Raw genomic sequence first — 18,953 nt, forward strand, 5'->3', positions numbered from 1 at the left:
CAATTCTGGTCTCCTTCCTATCGGAAAGATGTTGTGAAATTTGAAAGGGTTCAGAAAAGATTTACAAGGATGTTGCCAGGGTTGGAGGATCTGAGCTACAGGGAGAGGCTGAACAGGCTGGGGCTGTTTTCCCTGGAGCGTCAGAGGCTGAGGGGTGACCTTATAGAGGTTTACAAAATCATGAGGGGCATGGATAGGATAAATAGACAAAGTCTTTTCCCTAGGGTGGGGGAGTCCAGAACTAGAGGGCATAGGTTTAGGGTGAGAGGTGAAAGATATAAAAGAGACCTAAGGGGCAACATTTTCACACAGAGGGTGGTACGTGTATGGAATGAGCTGCCAGAGGATGTGGTGGAGGCTGGTACAATTACAACATTTAAAAGGCATTTGGATGGGTATATGAATAGGAAGGGTTTGGAGGGATATGGGCCGGGTGCTGGCAGGTGGGACTAGATTGGGTTGGGATATCTGGTCGGCATGGACGGGTTGGATCGAAGGGTTTGTTTCTGTGCTGTACATCTCTATGATTCTATAACTCGGCCAAAGCTATGAATAAGGAGCAGGAGTACACCACTCAGCCTCTCGGAATCATGCCTGATCTGGTTGCGGCCTCAACTCCACTTTCCCAAAAATCTTTGAGCCCTTTGTCAACACAGTGACTCAGTCGTTCGATTCCAGCCTCAGGTGACTGTCTGTGTGGAGTTTACACATTCTCCCCCTGTCTGTGTGGGTTTCTTCCGAGTGCTCCGGTTTCCTCCCACAGTCCAAAGATAGACAATAGACAATAGGTGCAGGAGGAGGCCATTCAGCCCTTCGAGCCTGCACTGCCATTCAATATGATCATGGCTGATCATTCCTAATCAGTATCCTGTTCCTGCCTTATCTCCATAACCCTTGATTCCACTATCTTTGAGAGCTCTATCCAACTCTTTCTTAAATGAATCCAGACACTGGGCCTCCACTGCCCTCTGGGGCAGAGCATTCCACACAGCCACCACTCTCTGGGTGAAGAAGTTTCTCCTCATCTCTGTCCTAAATGGTCTACCCCGTATTTTTAAACTGTGTCCTCTGGTTCGGCACTCACCCATCAGCGGAAACATGTTTCCTGCTGCCAGAGTGTCCAATCCTTTCATAATCTTATATGTCTCAATCAGATCCCCTCTCAGTCTTCTAAACTCAAGGGTATACAAGCCCAGTCGCTTCAGTCTTTCAGTGTAAGGTAATCCCGCCATTCCAGGATTTGACCTCGTGAACCTACGCTGCACTCCCTCAATAGCCAGAATGTCTTTCCTCAAATTTGGAGACCAGAACTGCACACAGTACTCCAGGTGTGGTCTCACCAGGGCCCTGTACAGCTGCAGAAGCACCTCTTTGCTTCTATATTCAATTCTTCTTGTTCTGAAGGCCAGCATGCTATTAGCCTTCTTCACTACCTGCTGTACCTGCATGCTTGCCTTCATTGACTGGTGTACAAGAACACCCAGATCTCTCTGCACTGCCCCTTTACCTAAATTGATTCCATTGAGGTAGTAATCTGCCTTGCTGTTCTTGCCACCAAAGTGGATAACCATACATTTATCCACATTAAACTGCATCTGCCATGCATCTGCCCACTCACCTAACTTGTCCAGGTCACCCTGTAATCTCCTAACATCCTCATCACATTTCACCCTGCCACCCAGCTTTGTATCATCAGCAAATTTGCTAATGTTATTACTAATACCATCTTCTATATCATTAACATATATTGTAAAAAGCTGTGGTCCCAGCACGGATCCCTGCAGTACCCCACTGGTCACTGCCTGCCATTCCAAAATGGAGCCGTTTATCACTACTCTTTGTTTCCTATCAGCCAACCAATTTTCAATCCAATCTAGTACTTTGCCCCCAATACCATGTGTCCTAAGTTTACTCACTAACCTCCTGTGTGGGACTTTATCAAAAGCTTTCTGAAAGTCCAGGTACACTACATCTACTGGATCTCCCTCATCCATCTTCAGAGTTACATCCTCAAAAAATTCAAGAAGATTAATCAAGCACGATTTCCCCTTCATAAATCCATGCTGACTCTGACCTATCCTGTTACTACTATCCAGATGTGCCGTAATCTCATCCTTTATAATAGACTCCAGCATCTTTCCCACCACTGAGGTCAGACTAACTGGTCTATAATTTCCTGCTTTCTCTCTCCCACCTTTCTTAAAAAGTGGTATAACATCAGCCACCCTCCAATCCTCAGGAACCGAACCTGAATCTATCGAACTCTGGAAAATAATCACCAACGCATCCACGATTTCCCGAGCCACCTCCTTCACTACCCTGGGATGTAGACCATCAGGCCCCAGAGACTTATCAACCTTCAGATTGATAACCTTCAGATGTGCTGGTTACGGTGAATTGGCCATGCTAAATTGTTCAGCGATGAGTGGGTTAGCCATGGAGTTAAGGTATATAGCTAAATCTGGGCAGGAAGGTCGGTGTTGGGTAAAGGGCCTGAAGCAATTCTATAATGTGAACAATCTTTTCATCTCTGGTATGAAAATACTCCATGCCCACTGACCCCATCGCTCAGGGGGAGAGCACCCTCTGAGAGACCACTTCCTCTCATTTCCATTGTAAAGGGGAGACCCCTTCATTCTAACACTATTCCCTTTCATTCCAGTCTATCCCAACAGGGCAGATACACTTTCTGCACCCATCCTGCAAAGTTCCTTTGGGATCTTGTGTGAAATGGTATCAGAAATAGTCCATCCAGCCTCTACGGTCTGCACCCACGTTTCCCATTGACTTCCGATAACCCTCGATATTCTCCTGTCCACCATGAGTTGTATTGACGATGTGTGTTTAATAACCAGCCTCTCTCCCCCTCCTGTTCCTCCACCCTCTGAAGCAGCAAGTCCCAAAGTCACGCAACCCTCAGGAGGGACAAAACCCTCTCATCTCTCATCTAAAAGATCGTCTTATCTTTTTTTTTTAACCCTGTGCCTTCATTCTGGATTGGTCCATCCATCATGTCGAGACCATTCGGGATCTTATAGCTTTTAATCGAGACACCCCTCTTTTAAACTCAAGGGGAAACAAGTCCAGTTGGTCCAATCGGTCCTCGTGAGACGAGCTGCATTTTCCAGGCATCAATCCCCTTCTGAAATGGTTCCAATGCATTTGCACCCTCCTTTACATCAGGTGATTAAATTGCATGCAGTATTCAAGAGATGCTCTCACCAATGGCCTGTGTAAGCATGACATCCTACCTTTAGCGTTCAATTCCTCTAAATAATGAGCCTTTGCAAACCACTTGCTGCCCCTGCATACTAACGTTTATTACTCATGAACTAGAATTCCATAGTCAGTCCCTGTTTAGGTATAAGCTCATACAGTATAGATGAGGCCCTTTAGCAGCACGGCGGCTCAGTGGTTAGCACTGCTGCCTCAGGGGAGCCAAGTTCGATTCCCACCTCGGGCAATTGTCTGGGTGGAGTTTGCACATTCTCCCCGTGTCTGCTGGGGTTTCCTCCGAGTGCTCCGGTTTCCTCCCACAGTCCAAAGATATACAGGTCAGGGTGAATTGGCCATGCTAAATTACCCCATAGCGTTAGGTGGATTAGTCAGGGATAAATATAGGGTTGGGGAATGGGTCTGGGTGGGTTACTCTTCAGAGGGTCAGTGTGGACGTGTTGGGCCGAAGGGCTTGTTTCTGCACTGTTAGGGAATCTAACCTCATCTAAAAAAGTCTGTGCTGCCAAAAATATACAATGTGCTACATCAGTCCCTCTTTTGCCTGTCTCAGGCCCCTTTATTGATCTGCTCCTCAAGGTGCTGCTGTCCAGAGATCGTACCTCACTTACTTCCTCCAATAAGATCACCTCTCATTCTTCTGCACTGCAATGTCAAGACTGTCTAACCCTTTCCTCACAAGACAACTCATCCTTCCTGGTATCGTTTCTGAGGCATTTATACCCTTTCTTAAATGAGGAGACTGGAACCACACGTCACACCAATCCTCTGTACTACTGGAGCAATAGTCCTTATTGTCACGTTCTGTTTTCATTGCAATAAAAACATTCTAGTTATCTTCCTCAATCACTTGCTGTAATCTGGAGCCTAACCTCTTGTAGCAGGACACCCAGATCCCTCTGCACAGCAGACTTCTGTGATCCCTCTCCGTTTAAATAAAATACCACCTTTATGACCAAAGCTAAACATTTCTCCTCATGATATTCCATCCCAAAAAACATTGCCCCCTCGCTCAACCTGTCACCGCGCTTCTACACAGACTCCTCGTCCTCTCCACAGCGCACTTTCCAATCCATCCTTGGGTTACCGGCAAATCTCACAATTGTAGCACTCTGTCCCTTCATCCAAGATTCCAAAACAAAGTGCAAATAGTTGAGGGTCAGTGCTGTGTTTTTGGGCAAGGTCAGAGAGGGATAGCATTGACATAGAGTCATAGAGCGCAGAAACAAACCTTTCAGTCCAACCCATCCATACCGACCAGATATCCCAACCCAATCTAGTCCCACCCGCCCGCACCCGGCCCATATCCCTCCAAACCCTTCCTATTCATATACCCACCCAAATGCCTCTTAAATGTTGCAATTGTACCAGCCTCCACCACATCTTCTGGCAGCTCATTCCATACACATACCACCCTCTGTGTGAAAAAGTTGCCCCTTAGGTCTCTTTCATATCTTTCCCCTCTCACCCTAAACCTATGCCCTCTAGTTCTGGACTCCCCCACCCCAGGGAAAAGACCTTGTCTATTTATCCTATCCATGCCCCTCATGATTTTATAAACCTCTATAAGGTCACACCTCAGCCTCCAATGCTCCAGGGAAAACAGCCCCAGCCTGTTCAGCCTCTCCCTGTAGCTCAGATCCTCCAACCCTGGCAACATCCTTGTAAATCTTTTCTGAACCCTTTCAAATTTCACAACACCTTTCCGATAGGAAGGAGAGCAGAATTGCACGCAATATTCCAACGGTGGCCTAACCAATGTCCTGTACAGCCACAACATGACCTCCCAACTCCTGTACTCAATACTCTGACCAATAAAGGAAAGCATACCATGATTAAAAAAAAAGAGGGAAACCCAAAGAATGTATCCTTGGGGTGGTTCCCCAGAGTTAATGGTCAGGGAGCACAAAGTGAGGTCCATTACATGGTGTTATGATCAGTATATTAGCCATACTTGGATCACCTGACAGTGTTCCACAAGCCCCTTCTTTTTTCAGCCCCTGACTTTGTGTTTTTGAGTCCAACAAGGAGAAGAGGGAAGAAGAATTGACCCACGGCCTAATTCTTGAACCGTATCCGTTTATCCCTTCAAACCATTGCCTCCCAAAGTCCTGTTGATTGAAGAGTCGTGCTCAGTTCTTTCCTTTCAATGGCTGGATTGATCAGAACAATTCAGAACACACTGCACCTCAGAGAGCTCTCCATCCAGCAGCTGTTAATGGTTCTACCCATTTCTTGGCCACATCGAGACTTGGCCACCATTCAGAGAAACTTGGCGCTAATTACCCGAGCTCATTCGGGCCTCATGGACAGCTGCTGAGTCTGTCTTACTCACGTTCCTGCTGATATTGGCTATCTGCCCATTATCCACCTGACTCTCTACCTGCTCAGCAACATCAGCCAAAGGAGAGCTTAAGGGAATTAAACGGGAAGGGCTCGGGTCCAGACAGTCCACTCTCTGAAATCTCTTTGAGCTCCTCCAGTCGCAGTCACGCGAGTATCCCCCAACTCCCACTGTTTTACCATTAGCGTCTGAGCTTCCTCGGATCACAGCTCTGGACGCCCCTCGACACCCAGCGTGGCTTCAAAATGTTTTTCCATTTGCTCAAAGGATGTGGACGTTGCTGTCGAGATCGATATTTACTCTCCTTGGAGAGTAACTGCCCTTGGAGGAGGTGGTCATACAGTCATAGAGACCTACAGCACGGAGACAGGCCCTTTGTTCCAGACGGGTCCATGCCAACCAAATGTCCGTCCACACTAACCCCATCTACTTGCACTTGGCCCATATCCTGATGAAGGGCTTTCGATTTTCCTGCTCCTCGGATGCTGCCTGACCTGCTGTGTTTTTCCAGCACCACTCTAATCTAACCTCTGATTTTCAGCATCTGCAGTCCTCACTTTTGCCAACTTCTCCTAACCCTTTCCTGCCCATGTATTTGTCCAAATGCCTTTTAAATGTTGTTAATGTACCCGCCTCAACCACTTCCCCTGGCAGTTCATTCCATCTGCGTACCACCCTCTGGGTAAAAACGTTGCCCCCTCAGGTTCCCTTTTATTCTTTCCCCTCTCACCTTAAACTGATGCCCTCTAGTCCTCGATTCCCCAACCCTGGGAAAAAGACTGAGTGCGTACACCCTATCCATGCCTCTCATGATCTGTCTATAAGATCCTCCCTCAGTCACCTACTCTCTAAAGAAAGAAGTCCTCACTTGTCCAACCTCTCTCTGTAACTCAGACTATTGAGTCCTGGCAACATCCTTGTAAATTTCATCTGCGCTCTTTCCAGTTTAATAACATCCTTCCTATAGCAAGGCGACCAAACCTGAACACAGTACTCCAAGTGCAGCCTCACCAACGTCCTGTATAACTGCAACATAACGTCCCACCTTCTATACTCAATGCCCTGCCTGATGAAGGCCAGTGTGCCTAAAGTCTCCTTCCCTGCCCTGTCTACCTGGGACTCCACTTTCAGAGAACCCTGCACCTGAACTCCAAGGTCCCTCTGTTCCCCTACATTCCTTAAGGCCCTCCCATTCACCAGGAAATCTCCTACCGTGATTTGACTTTCCAAAATGCAAGGCCTCACACTTATCGATATTAATCTCCATTTGCCATTTCTCGGCCCACTTCCCCAGGTCCGGCTGCAATTTCTGATAACCTTCCTCACCGTCCCTGATGCTGAATATTTTAGTGTCATCAGCAAACTTACTAATCATTCCTTGTACATTCTCATCCTAATCACTGATATCGGTAACAAATAGCAATGGGCCCAGCACCGAGCCCTGAGGCACTCCCCTAGTCACAGGCCTCCAGTCCAACAAACATCATTCCACAATTCCCCCTGCTTCCTACATTCAGGCCAATTGTGGATCCAGTTTGCCAGATTCCCCCTGGATTCCATGCGATCTGACCTTCCAGAGCAGCCTCCCATGTGGAATATTATCAAAGGCCTTACTGAAACCCATATAGACTACGTCTACCATTCGACAAGGTTCCCCATGGGAGACTGATTAGCAAGGTTAGATCTCATGGAATACAGGGAGAACTAGCCATTTGGATACAGAACTGGCTCAAAGGTAGAAGACAGAGTGTTGGTGGTGGAGGGTTGTTTTTCAGACAACTGGCCTGTGACCAGTGGAGTGCCACATGGATCGGTGCTGGGTCCACTACTTTTCATCATTTACATAAATGATTTGGATGCGAGCATAAGAGGTACAGTTAGTAAGTTTGCAAATGACACCAAAATTGGAGGTGCAGTGGACAGCGAAGAGGGTTACCTCAGATTACAACAGGATCTGGACCAGATGGACCAATGGGATGAGAAGTGGCAAATGGAGTTTAATTCAAATAAATGCGAGGTGCTGTTTTTGGGAAAGCAAATCTTAGCAGGACTTATACACTTATACACCCTGCCCTCATCAACCATCTTTGTCACTTCATTAAAGAACTCAAAATTGTGAGGCACAATCTCCCACGCACAAAACCATGACGATTGTTCCTAATAAAATCTTGCCTTTCCAAATACAGGTGTGTCTTATCTCTCAGAATCTTCTCTAGTAACTTACCTACTGCAGAGTTTAAGCTGACTGGTCTATAGTTGCCAGGCTTTTCTTTTGCATCCTTATTCAAGAAGGACTGCACATTCATTATGTATTGAACTGCTGCAGTCCATCTGCTGTAGATGCACCCCACAATGCTATTAGGGAGGGGTGTTTCCAGCAATTTGTCCCAGCCACACTGAAGGAACAGCGATATGTTTCCAAGTCAGGATGGGGTGTGGCTCAGAGTGGAACGTCTTATGGTGGATACGTCCCTACCTTGAGAGTCACAGTTACTGAGTTTGGGGTGGAGTCACTGTGAGGGCATCAGCTAAAGCTCTCCTGGAGGATTCCTTCCAGTGCTTAGCGGACTCCCTGCCTGGCTTACACTCAGGATCCTGCTGAAACAGGCTCACCCATGAAACCAACTGCTAACTGAACCTCAACGGAAGTTGCTGGAAGAGCTCAGCAGGTCTGGCAGCAACTGTGGAAAGAAATCAAGGTCCAGTGACCCTTCATCAGAAATGTTAATGCTGCTAACATTTGTTTTGCTAATTGAATCTTTCATGGATCCTCATAGGGGTGCAAAGTATCAGGATAATGGGTGATAGAAGGTACAGGGAACAGGCCGTTTGTAGGTGATCTAATCCGAACCCTTTCAAGTTTCACAACATCTTTCCGATAGGAAGGAGACCAGAACTGCACGCAATATTCCAACAGTGGCCTAACCAATGTCCTGTACAGCCACAACATGACCTCCCAACTCCTGTACTCAATACTCTGACCAATAAAGGAAAGCATACCAAACGCCTTCTTCACTATCCTATCTACCTGCAACTCCACTTTCAAGGAGCTATGAACCTGCACTCCAAGGTCCCTTTGTTCAGCAACACTCCCTAGGACCTTACCATTAAGTGTATAAGTCCTGCTAAGATTTGCTTTCCCAAAATGCAGCACCTCGTATTTATTTGAATTAAACTCCATCTGCCACTTCTCAGCCCATTGGCCCATCTGGTCCAGATCCTGTTATAATCTGAGGTAACCCTCTTCGCTGTCAACTACACCTCCAATTTTGGTGTCATCTGCAAACTTACTAACTGTGCCTCTTATGCTTGCATCCAAATCATTTATGTAAATGACAAAAAGTAGAGGGCCAGCACCGATCCTTGTGGCACTCCACTGGTCACAGACCTCCAGTCTGAAAAACAACCCTCCACCACCACCCTCTGTCTTCTACCTTTGAGCCAGTTCTGTATCCAAATGGCTCGTTCCCCCTGTATCCCATGAGATCTAACCTTGCTAATCAGTCTCTCATGGGGAACCTTGTCGAATGCCTTACTGAAGTCCATGTAGATCACTGCTCTGCCCTCATCAATCCTCTTTGTTACTTCCTCAAAAACTCAATCAAGTTTGTGAGACATGATTTCCCACGCACAAAGCCATGTTGACTATCCCTAATCAGTCCTTGCCTTTCCAAATACATGTACGTCCTGTCCCTCAGGATTCCCTCCAACAACTTGCCCACCACTGAGGTCAGGCTCACCGGTCTATAGTTCCCTGGCTTGTCCTTACCACCCTTCTTAAACAGTGGCTACCATGTTATCCAATCTCCAGTCTTCAGGCACCTCACCTGTGAGTATTGATGATAGAAATCTCAGGAGAGTACTGAGAAACAGGCTACATGACTAAATGGGTTTGAGGAGGAGGTGTTAGCAATTCTGGAAAGTGTGAAAATAGACAATTTCCCTGGGCTGGATGGGATTTATTCCTAGGATTCTTTGGGAAGCCAGAGAGGAGATTGCAAAGTCTTTGGCTTTGATATTTATGCTCTCATTGTCTACAGGAATAGTGCCAGAAGACTGGAGGATAGCAAATGTTATCCCCTTGTTCAAGAAGGGGAGTAGAGACAACCCTGGAAATTATAGACCAGTGGGCCTTACTTCAGTTGTGGGGAAAGTGTTGGGAAGGAATAAATTGTTTAGGGATAGTCAACACGGTTTTGTGAAGAGTAGGTCGTGCCTTATTGAGTTCTGTGAGAAGGTGACCAAACAGGTGGATGTGGGTAAAGTGGTTGATGTGGTGTATATGGAGTTCAGTAAGGGGTTTGATAAAGTTCCTGACAGCAGATTATTGCAGAAAATAGAGAGGTATGGGATTGAGTGGTTTGGATCAGAAATTGGCTATCTGAAAGAAGACAGAGGGTGATGGGAAATGTTCACCCTGGAGCTCAGTTACTAGTGGATCTGTTTTGGGGCCACGGCTGTTTGTCATTTTTATATATGACCTGGATGAGGGCATGGAAGGATGGGTTAGTAAATTTGCAGATGACACTAAAGAGTTGTGGATAGTGGTGAAGGGTATTGTAGGTTACAGAGGGACATAGATAAGCTGCAGAGCTGGGCTGAGAGGTGGCAAATGGTGTTTAATGTGGAAAAGTGTGAGGAGATTAGCTTTGGAAGGAGTAACAGGAATGCAGAGTACTGGACTAATGGTAAGATTCTTGGTAGTGTAGATGAGCAGAGAGATCTCGGTGTCCATGTGCATAGATCCCAAAAGTTGCCTCCCAGCTTGACAGAGTTGTTAAGAAGGCTTATGGTGTGTTAGCTTTTATTGAGTTTCGGAGCCATGAGGTCATGCTGCAGCTGTACAAAACTCTGGTGCGGCCGCACTTGGAGTATTGTGTACAGTTCTGGTCACCGCATTATAAGGAGGATGTGGAAGCTTTGGAAAGGGTTCAGTGGAGATTTATTCGGATGTTGCCTAGTATGGAGGGGAGGTCTTAGGAGGAAAGGCTGAGGGACTTGAGGCTGTTTTCATTAGAGAGAAAAAGGTTGAGAGGTGACTTAATCGAAGTGTGTACGATAATCAGAGGGTTAGATAGGGTGGACAGTGAGAGCCTTTTTCCTCGGATAGTGATGGCTAACACAAGGGGATATAGCTTTAAGTTGAGGGGTGATAGATATGGGACAGATGTCAGAGTTAGGTTCTTTACTCAGAGAGTAGTAGGGATGTGGCTGCGCTGCCTGCAACAGTATTAGACTCGCCAACTTTAAGAGCATTTAAACGGTCATTGGATCGACACATAGACGGGAATGGATCAGTGTAGGATACATGGGCTTCAAATTGGTTCCACGGGTTGGCACAACATTGAGGGCCAAATGGCCTGTTCTGCACTGTAACATTCTATATGGGCCCGGACTGCACTGTAACATTCTATAAGGAACCAAACTGTGCTATAATGTTCTACAAGGGCCTGTACTGTGTTGTAATGCTGTATAAGATCCTGTACAGTGCTGTAATATTCTATAAGGGCCCATTCTGCACTGTAACATTCTATAAGGGCTCGCACTGCACTGTAATGTTCTATAAGGAGCTGTACAGTGCTGTGATGTTCTGTAAGGGCCTGTACTGTGCTGTAATGTTGTATAAGGGCCGAGACTGCACTGTAATGTCCTATAAGTGCATGTACTGTGCTGTAATATTCTATAAGGGCCTGTACTGTGCTGTAATATTCTATAAGGAGCTGTATTGCGTTGTAATGTTCTACAAGGAACTGTACTGAGTTGTAATGTTCTATAAGGGCCTGTACTGTGCTGTAACGTTCTATAAGGGCCTATACTGCACTGTAATGTTCTATAAGGAGCTGTACTGCACTGTAATATTCTATAAGGGGCTGTACTGTGCTGTAATGTTGTATAAGGGCCTGTACTGCACTGTGAAGTTCTATAAGGGCCTGTACTGCGCTGTAATATTCTATAAGGGGCTGTCCTGTGCTGTAATGTTCCATAAGGGCCTATACTGTGCTGTAATGTTCCATAAGGGCCTGTACAGAGCTGTAATGTTCTATAAGGGCCTGTACTGAGCTGTAATATTCTATAAGGAGCTGTATTGCACTGTAATGTTGTGTAAGGGCCTGTACTGAACTGTAATGTTCCATAAGGGCCTGTACTGAGCTATAATGTTCCGTAAGGGCCTGTACTGTTCTGTAATGTTCTATAAGGAGCTGTACTGTGCTGTAATGTTCTATTAGGGTCTGTAATGTTCTACTTTATTGACTGGCAGTTGGTCAGATTGAGTTGATTCAAGGATCATTTTTACAAATGCGTTTGAACACAAACTTGAACACAATTCAGTTCAGGAAGTTGATCTAATTTAAAGCAATTTGTACCCAAATCATAATCACTCAGTAAACTGTCTCCACCCAGTATCCATGTGACTGATTGTCTCTGCAGGAGAGAGACATCTTTAGCTGCTTCATCAATGTGTTCAGCAAGGCGTTCGATAAGGTTCGCCTGTACTGTGCTGGAATGTTCTATAAGGGCCTGTACTGTGCTGGAATGTTCTATAAAGGCCTGTACTGCGCAGTAATGTTTTATAAGGGCCTGTACTGCGCTGGAATGTTCTATGCTCTATGTTAATGACTTTCCTTCCATCAGAAGGTCAGGAGTGGAGATGTTCACCGATGATTGTGCATTGTTTCAGCACCATTCACAATTCCTCGGATACTGAAGCAGTCCGTGTCCAAGTGCACACGATCTGGGCTGACAAATGGCAAGTAGCATTTGAGTCACACAAATGCCAGGCAATGACCATCTCCAACAAGAAAGAATCAAACCATTGCCCCAGTGGCGTCACCATCACTGAATACCCACTATCAACATCCTGGGGTCTACCATTGACCAGAAACTCAACTGGACTAGTCGTAGAAATACAGTGGCAAGATCAGGTCAGAGGCTAGGAAATCCTGCAACAAGTAACTCCCCTCCTGTCTCCACAAAGCCTGCCCGTCATCTCCAAGGCACAAGTCAGGAGTGTGATGGAATACTCGAGTAAGAAGTGAGGTCTGCAGATGCTGGAGATCAGAGCTGAAAATGTGTTGCTGGTTAAAGCACAGCAGGTCAGGCAGCATCCAAGGAACAGGAAGTTCCACGTTTCGGGCACAAGCCCTTCATCAGGAATGGCTGCTGAAGGGCTGTGCCTGATGAAGGGCTTGTGCCCGAAACGTCGAATTTCCTACTCCTTGGATGCTGCCTGACCTGCTGCGCTTTAACCAGCAACACATTTTCAGCTGTGATGGAATACTCCCCTCTTGCCCTGGACGGGGGCAGCCCCAACAACGCTCAAGAGGCTTGACACCATCCAGGACAAAACAGCCCCTGCTAGATTGGCACCACATACACAAGCGTCCACACCCCTCACTGTGCCCCCGTGGGCGGCACAGTGGCACAGTGGTTAGCACTGCTGCCTCACAGCGCCAGGGACCTGGGTTCAATTCCCACCTCAGGCGACTGACTGTGTGGAGTTTGCACGTTCTCCCCGTGTCTGCGTGGGTTTCCTCCGGGTGCTCCGGTTTCCTCCCACAGTCCAAAGATGTGCGGGTCAGGTGAATTGGCCATGTCAAATTGCCCATAGTGTTAGGTAAGGGGTATATGTAGGGGTATGGGTGGGGTGCGCTTTGGCGGGTCGGTGTGGACTTGTTGGGCCGAAGGGCCTGTTTCCACACTGTAAGTAATCTAATCTAATCACCCCCCGAAGCTCTGTAGCCGCAGTGCATACCATCAGTAACACACTCCTTATGCAGCACCTTCCAAGCTTTCCTGCCCAGAAGGACAAGTGCAGCGGATATTTAGGAACACTAGCTGCTCACCATCCTGAATACCCTCCCTAAGCAAACAGTGGATCGACCTGCAGCAGTTCAAGAAGGTAGCTCACCCCCATCTTCTGAAGGGCAACTAGGGACAGGCACTAAATGCTGGCCCAGCCAACGATGTCCATATCCCACAAGTGAATAGAAGAAAGGGCATAGATCAGGTTAACAGGAAGGGGCATAGACAGGGGAGACAGGAAAGGGCATTTCCACTTAGTGGCATCACAGACAGGGTCAGTAACTGGGGCATGGACTTGAGATAAGGAGCAGGTTTGCTTGGGAATGACAATCTGCCCAAAAAAACAACCACCTAACGATTCTAATCTCGTTTTCCAGCATTTGGGCCCATAGCCGTGTGTGCTTTAACATCACACACGCATGTCTGAACAGGACTTCAATATTTGACTTGATTTATTCTTGTCGTGTGTGCAGAGACTGAGTGAAAAGATTTGTTTGTGGGCTGTCCAGGCAAGTCATACCTTACACAAGGACATCAGGGGAACAGAGCACAGTCTGACAGCTACAGGGAAGGTGCAGAGAACAGTCAACTCCGAAATAAGAAAGGTCCGTTCAGAAATCTGATAACAGCTGTTCTTGAATCTGTCAGTACGTGTTTTCAAACTTATGTATCTTCTGCCAACAGAAGAGGGTGGAGAGAGTATAATCAGATTGAGAGGGGTGTTGGATTGTGTTTAGAGGCAAGGTTGGTTGGAATAATGGCATTGAAGGCAGAGCTAAAGTCAATGAATAGGATGTAGGTGTCCTTATGATCCAGATGGGTGTAGGGCCCAGGAGATGGTAACTACCAGAGACTTATTGTGACGGTAGCGGAATTGTAGCAGGTTAAGGCAAACTGGGAGGCTGGAGTTGGTGTGTGCCCATTCCTGACCTCTGGAAGCACTTCATAATGATGGATGTCAGAGCCACCAGGCAGTAGTCATCCAGGCACATTGCCAAAGAAAGGTCAGGCACCAAGGTGACAGTGGTCTCCTGGAAGTCGGTGGAACCTCACCACATCGTGTGGAGAGGTTAACGGTCCCTGCAAATACTCACGCTAGCTGGTCCGTGCAGGATCTGAGTGTGCAGCCAGGGATTTCAACTGGGCCGGTCTCTGTCTGGGGTGGGGTTCACTCTCAGGAAGGCCTAGCTGATGTCTGTGGCAGTGACTGGGTTTGGCGGGGGTGGGGGGGGGGGGGGGGGGGGGAATGTGGGTAACAGGTCCACCTGGAAGGGGACAGCGTTTCGCTGAGTTTCTGTTCCATGGAATGGATCGAGTTCTCTGGGGAGGGAGGGACCTGTCATCAGCCATTCAACTTGACTTTGCACATCGTGAGTGTGCATTTGTGTGGTCAGTCTGCTACTGTCTCTCAACGTCCCCAGTGGCTTCACAAAGATCACACCGAGATTTCCGTGTGGGTCAGGGTCATCCAACTTGAATGCCTCAGATTTCATAAGGAAGTAGATTTCCACTTCCTCCCTGATTTGCAACTTGGGTGGGGGGGGGAAACGAACTTCTTTCACATGCAGTCCTCTGTTCGCAGAGCTTCCACCTTCGTAAGCAGCAAGTTCCCATTTCCCATCAGCCTCTGGGTGAAAACCGTTCCCTCAGATTTAGGGGAAGCCATGGCCTAGTGGTATTTATCACTGGACTGTTAACCCAGAGACTGCAGTAATGTTCTGGGGACCCGGGCACTTAGTGGAATTTGTATTCCAGATTTTTAAAATATAAATTCAAGATAACCATGGAACTGTTGCTGACTCACTAATGGCCTTTTAAGGAAAAGGAAATCCGCCATCCTTACCTGATCTGGCCTACATGTGACTCCAGCCCTTCAGTAAAATGGCTGACTCTTATTATCCTCTGGGCAAAAAATACTGGCCCAGCCAACACTGCCCTCATCCTGTGAATGAATAAAACAATGGGTCTCCGCAACATGGCAAGCGACACGTCATCAACGCAGAGATTCAACTTCACGTGGGGTTGGCAAACACTGACATCAGACACCCAAGGTTGGAGAGTTTTCAATGAGCAGGACATGATACCGAGTGCTGATACCAAGATGCTTCAAGCTCTATCAGACTCTGAAACTTGGACTCCATACAGATGCCACTTGAGAAGTAGTGTCAATGCTGTTGGGGACAGATTCTCGGCACCAGCTGATGGGATGGGCGTACTAACATCAGCCATCCTTGAAATGGCCCCCAACACCAGCAAGGATGGTCCAAAAGTAACTGCGCTGGGCCAGTCATGTACTGTGCCTGAACTCTGATCAGCAAAACAAACCATCTTTGCCCAGACCAAGGAAGGCACTGGAACAAGAGGACCACAAAGGAAGCATTTCAAAGACTTCCTTAAGAAATTATTCCTGATGAAGGGCTCTTGCCCAAAACGTTGACCCTCCTGCTCCTCGGATGCTGCCTGACCTGCTGTGTTTTTCCAGCACCACTCTCTCAACTTAAGAAATGCAATATCGATGTCAACCTGATGTTCAGAAGAAATTGATGTTTTTTTTCCAGATTAGATTAGTGGATTCCAGCCTTGGGCAACTGGCTGCTTAGGTTTCCTCCCACAGTCCAATGATGGAAAGGCTGGTTAGGGTGGATTGGCCGTGCTAAATTGCCCATAGTGTTAGGTGCATTAGTCATAGGGAAATGGATCTGGGTGAGTTACTCTTTGGAGGGTCGGTGTGGACTTGTTGGGCTGAAGGGCCTGTTTCCACACTGTAGGGAATCTTTACAGTGTGGAAACAGGCCCTTCAGCCCAACAAGTCCACACCGACCCTCCAAAGAGTGACCCACCCAGACCAGTTTCCCCTATCCTATATTTACCCCTGACTAATGCACCTAACACATAAATTAGTATGACCAAGTCACCCTGACCTGCACATCTTTGGACGGTAAAAGGAAACCAGAGGAAACCCACGCAGACACGGGGAGAATGCGCAAACTCCAAAACAGAGTTGCCAGAGGCTGGAATCGAACCCCAGTCCCTGGCGCTGTGAGGCAGCAGTGCTAACCACTGAGCCAATATGTCTGAAGGAAGCTCCTGGATGAGGGGACAGAATTCTTTGAGACCACCCGTTAGCAGGAGAAAGTTTGGAAGAGGAATCTGAGAAAGGAATACCAGCATTTTTCAGGTTTATTTCATGCTCGACAGAGTGAGGAGGAGTACGCAGACCAATCGCTCGATGTTGGCATTAAGCTGCCCAATAGCTAAAAGATTACAATCTCTTCCAATGGGAAGGGGAGAAGGCAATAGCTAATGGGGATAAGGGGCTCTGTTACAGGTTGGTGGCCTGTACTTAGAGGACCCAGTGCTAGGATCACAACTATTTAAGACATATTTTAAAGGACTTGGATCGAAGAAGCCCGTATCAGTGGTGAACTCTCCTTCTTTATGGTCATTTAAGCGGGCATTGGATAGGCATTTGGAAGTTATTGGGCTAGTATAGGTTAGGTAGGATTCGGTCGGCGCAACATCGAGGGCCGAAGGGCCTGTACTGCGCTGTATCCTTCTATGTTCTATGAGCGAATTTTGTAGATGTCAAAAATAGGTGGAGGGGCAGGTTGAGAGGGGGCTTACAGAGAAATAGCGATACAGACAACAAGTTGACCAATGGTGTGTAATGTGGGAAAATGGAGGAATTGCCCGATGAGCAAAGTTTGAGGAGGTCGGGACTCTATTCATTCGAGAATGAGAAGTGATTGTATAGGGTTACGGAGTTTGGGGTGGGGGGATAAAGAAAATCAGGAAAGTGGGCTGAATGTCAGATCAACCATGATCCTATTGAATGGCAGAGCAAGCTGGAGGGGCTGAATGGCCTCCTCCTCATGCCATTCCTTCTAGCCTCAGGCTGTTGAAGCTAAGACCCGACCTGGTGTGGGCCTGTGGCAAATTAGTTTAACGACTTTGGACAAAACCTAATAAAAGTGCAACCAAAACTCTAAAAGGGAGTGCCTGTGTGATTGAGAGTGTAGTTTGGTGCAATAGCAGGAGGGAGTGGGTAAACCCAGCCAACCTTGTGAACCTCCTCTGGAATGACCTCAATGCCTTAGGTCTATCTTTCCTCAGGTCAGGGGCCCAGAAAAGTTCATAAGTGGCTACAGGTAACACGATGCAAACTGATTACAAACAAAGTTGCAAGCGGTGTGGATTTTAGACACCATCCTACCCGTGTGGGCTTTGCAATCAAAGATCAGAAAACAGGATTTATTTCTGATCGTGGGGCATTGACTCCGTTGGCTGGGTCAGCACCCCATCCTTCTTCAGCAGGGAAGAGTCAATATTGAGGAGGCTGTGGTCCCTCCATTAAAAAGGACGGTGAATAAGATGGGTTTTACAACTACCATCTAGTCACGAGGCTAACGTCCAGACTTTTACTGAATCCAAATTTCACCAACTGCTATGGGGAACACCTAGGTACAATATGGGGGTAGAATGAGGCTATTTAGCCCATCGAGTCTGCTCTGCCACTCCAACAAAGGCTGATATGCTCCTCACCCCCTTCTCTCAATATCCCTTCAACCCATTACCAAATTATAATTCTGTCAAACACCTCCTTAAATGTGCTCACTGTCCCAGCATCCACCGCACTTTGGGGTAGAAAACTCCACAGATTCAACTCTTTGGGAGAAATAGTTGAGGAGAATCTGTTTGAAATTTGCTACTCTCTTATCCCAAGACTGTGACCTAGAATGCCCATAAGAGGAAGCATCCGCTCCCCATCTATTTTATCCACACCTTTTATTGTCTCGAATACCTCAACATGATCTGCCCTCGTGGCACCAGAACATTAGCCAAGAACTCTGGCTTGTCTAGTGGCTCTAATAGACCTGGTGTTGGGGAATGAGCCGAGGCCCATTACATCAAAATTAGGCAGGAGCTGGGAGATGTGGATTAGGGGCAGCTATTTGAAGTGAAGTCCAGATTTGAGATGTGGACGCTTTCAAAGATAGTGCAGGTTAGGCATGTCCCTTTGAAAGGAAGGGAGAGGAAAGGCAGGATTTGATGAGAGGAGAAATCATACAACTAGCCAAGAGAAAAAGGGAAACATACATAAGGTCCAGGCAGTAAAGAACAAAACAGGCCCTGGAGGAATATTGGAAGAGTAAGACCAATCTTAAACAATGAACCAAATGGGCTAAAAGAGGTCATGAAATGAATTTAGCAAGCAGAATCCCAAGGCCTTTTATTCATATATAAGCAGCAAGAGGGTAACTAGAGAAAGAGTTGGTCCACTAAAGGATAAGGAAGGAAGGCAGTGTGTCGAACCCGAGTGAGATTAGATTAGTGTGGAAACAGGCCCTTTGGCCCAACAAGTCCACACCGACCCTCCGAAGAGCAACCCAGCCAGACCCATTCCTCTATATTTACCCCTTCACCTAACACTATGGGCAATTTAGCATGGCCAATTCACCCTAACCTGTGCATCTGTGTCTGCGTGAGTTTTCTCCGGCTGCTCCGGTTTCCTCCCACAGTCCAGAGAGAAATGTGCAAACTCCACACAGATGGTTGCCTGAGGCTGGAATTG

At 47.1% G+C, this 18,953-nt stretch overlaps 1 protein-coding gene across 1 annotated transcript in view; it reads right to left on the reverse strand.

Annotated features, from left to right (window-relative positions):
• Positions 1 to 5,512: 5,512 nt before the first annotated feature.
• Positions 5,513 to 18,953, reverse strand: part of LOC132835324 (uncharacterized) — a 36,332-nt gene continuing 22,891 nt past the window's right edge. Inside the window, 1 exon segment of the mRNA XM_060854769.1 lies at positions 5,513 to 5,617. Coding sequence (XP_060710752.1) covers positions 5,513 to 5,617 — 105 coding nt within the window.

This window comes from Hemiscyllium ocellatum, chromosome 44 (genome assembly GCF_020745735.1).
Source record: "Hemiscyllium ocellatum isolate sHemOce1 chromosome 44, sHemOce1.pat.X.cur, whole genome shotgun sequence".
Lineage (NCBI taxonomy): Eukaryota > Metazoa > Chordata > Chondrichthyes > Orectolobiformes > Hemiscylliidae > Hemiscyllium > Hemiscyllium ocellatum.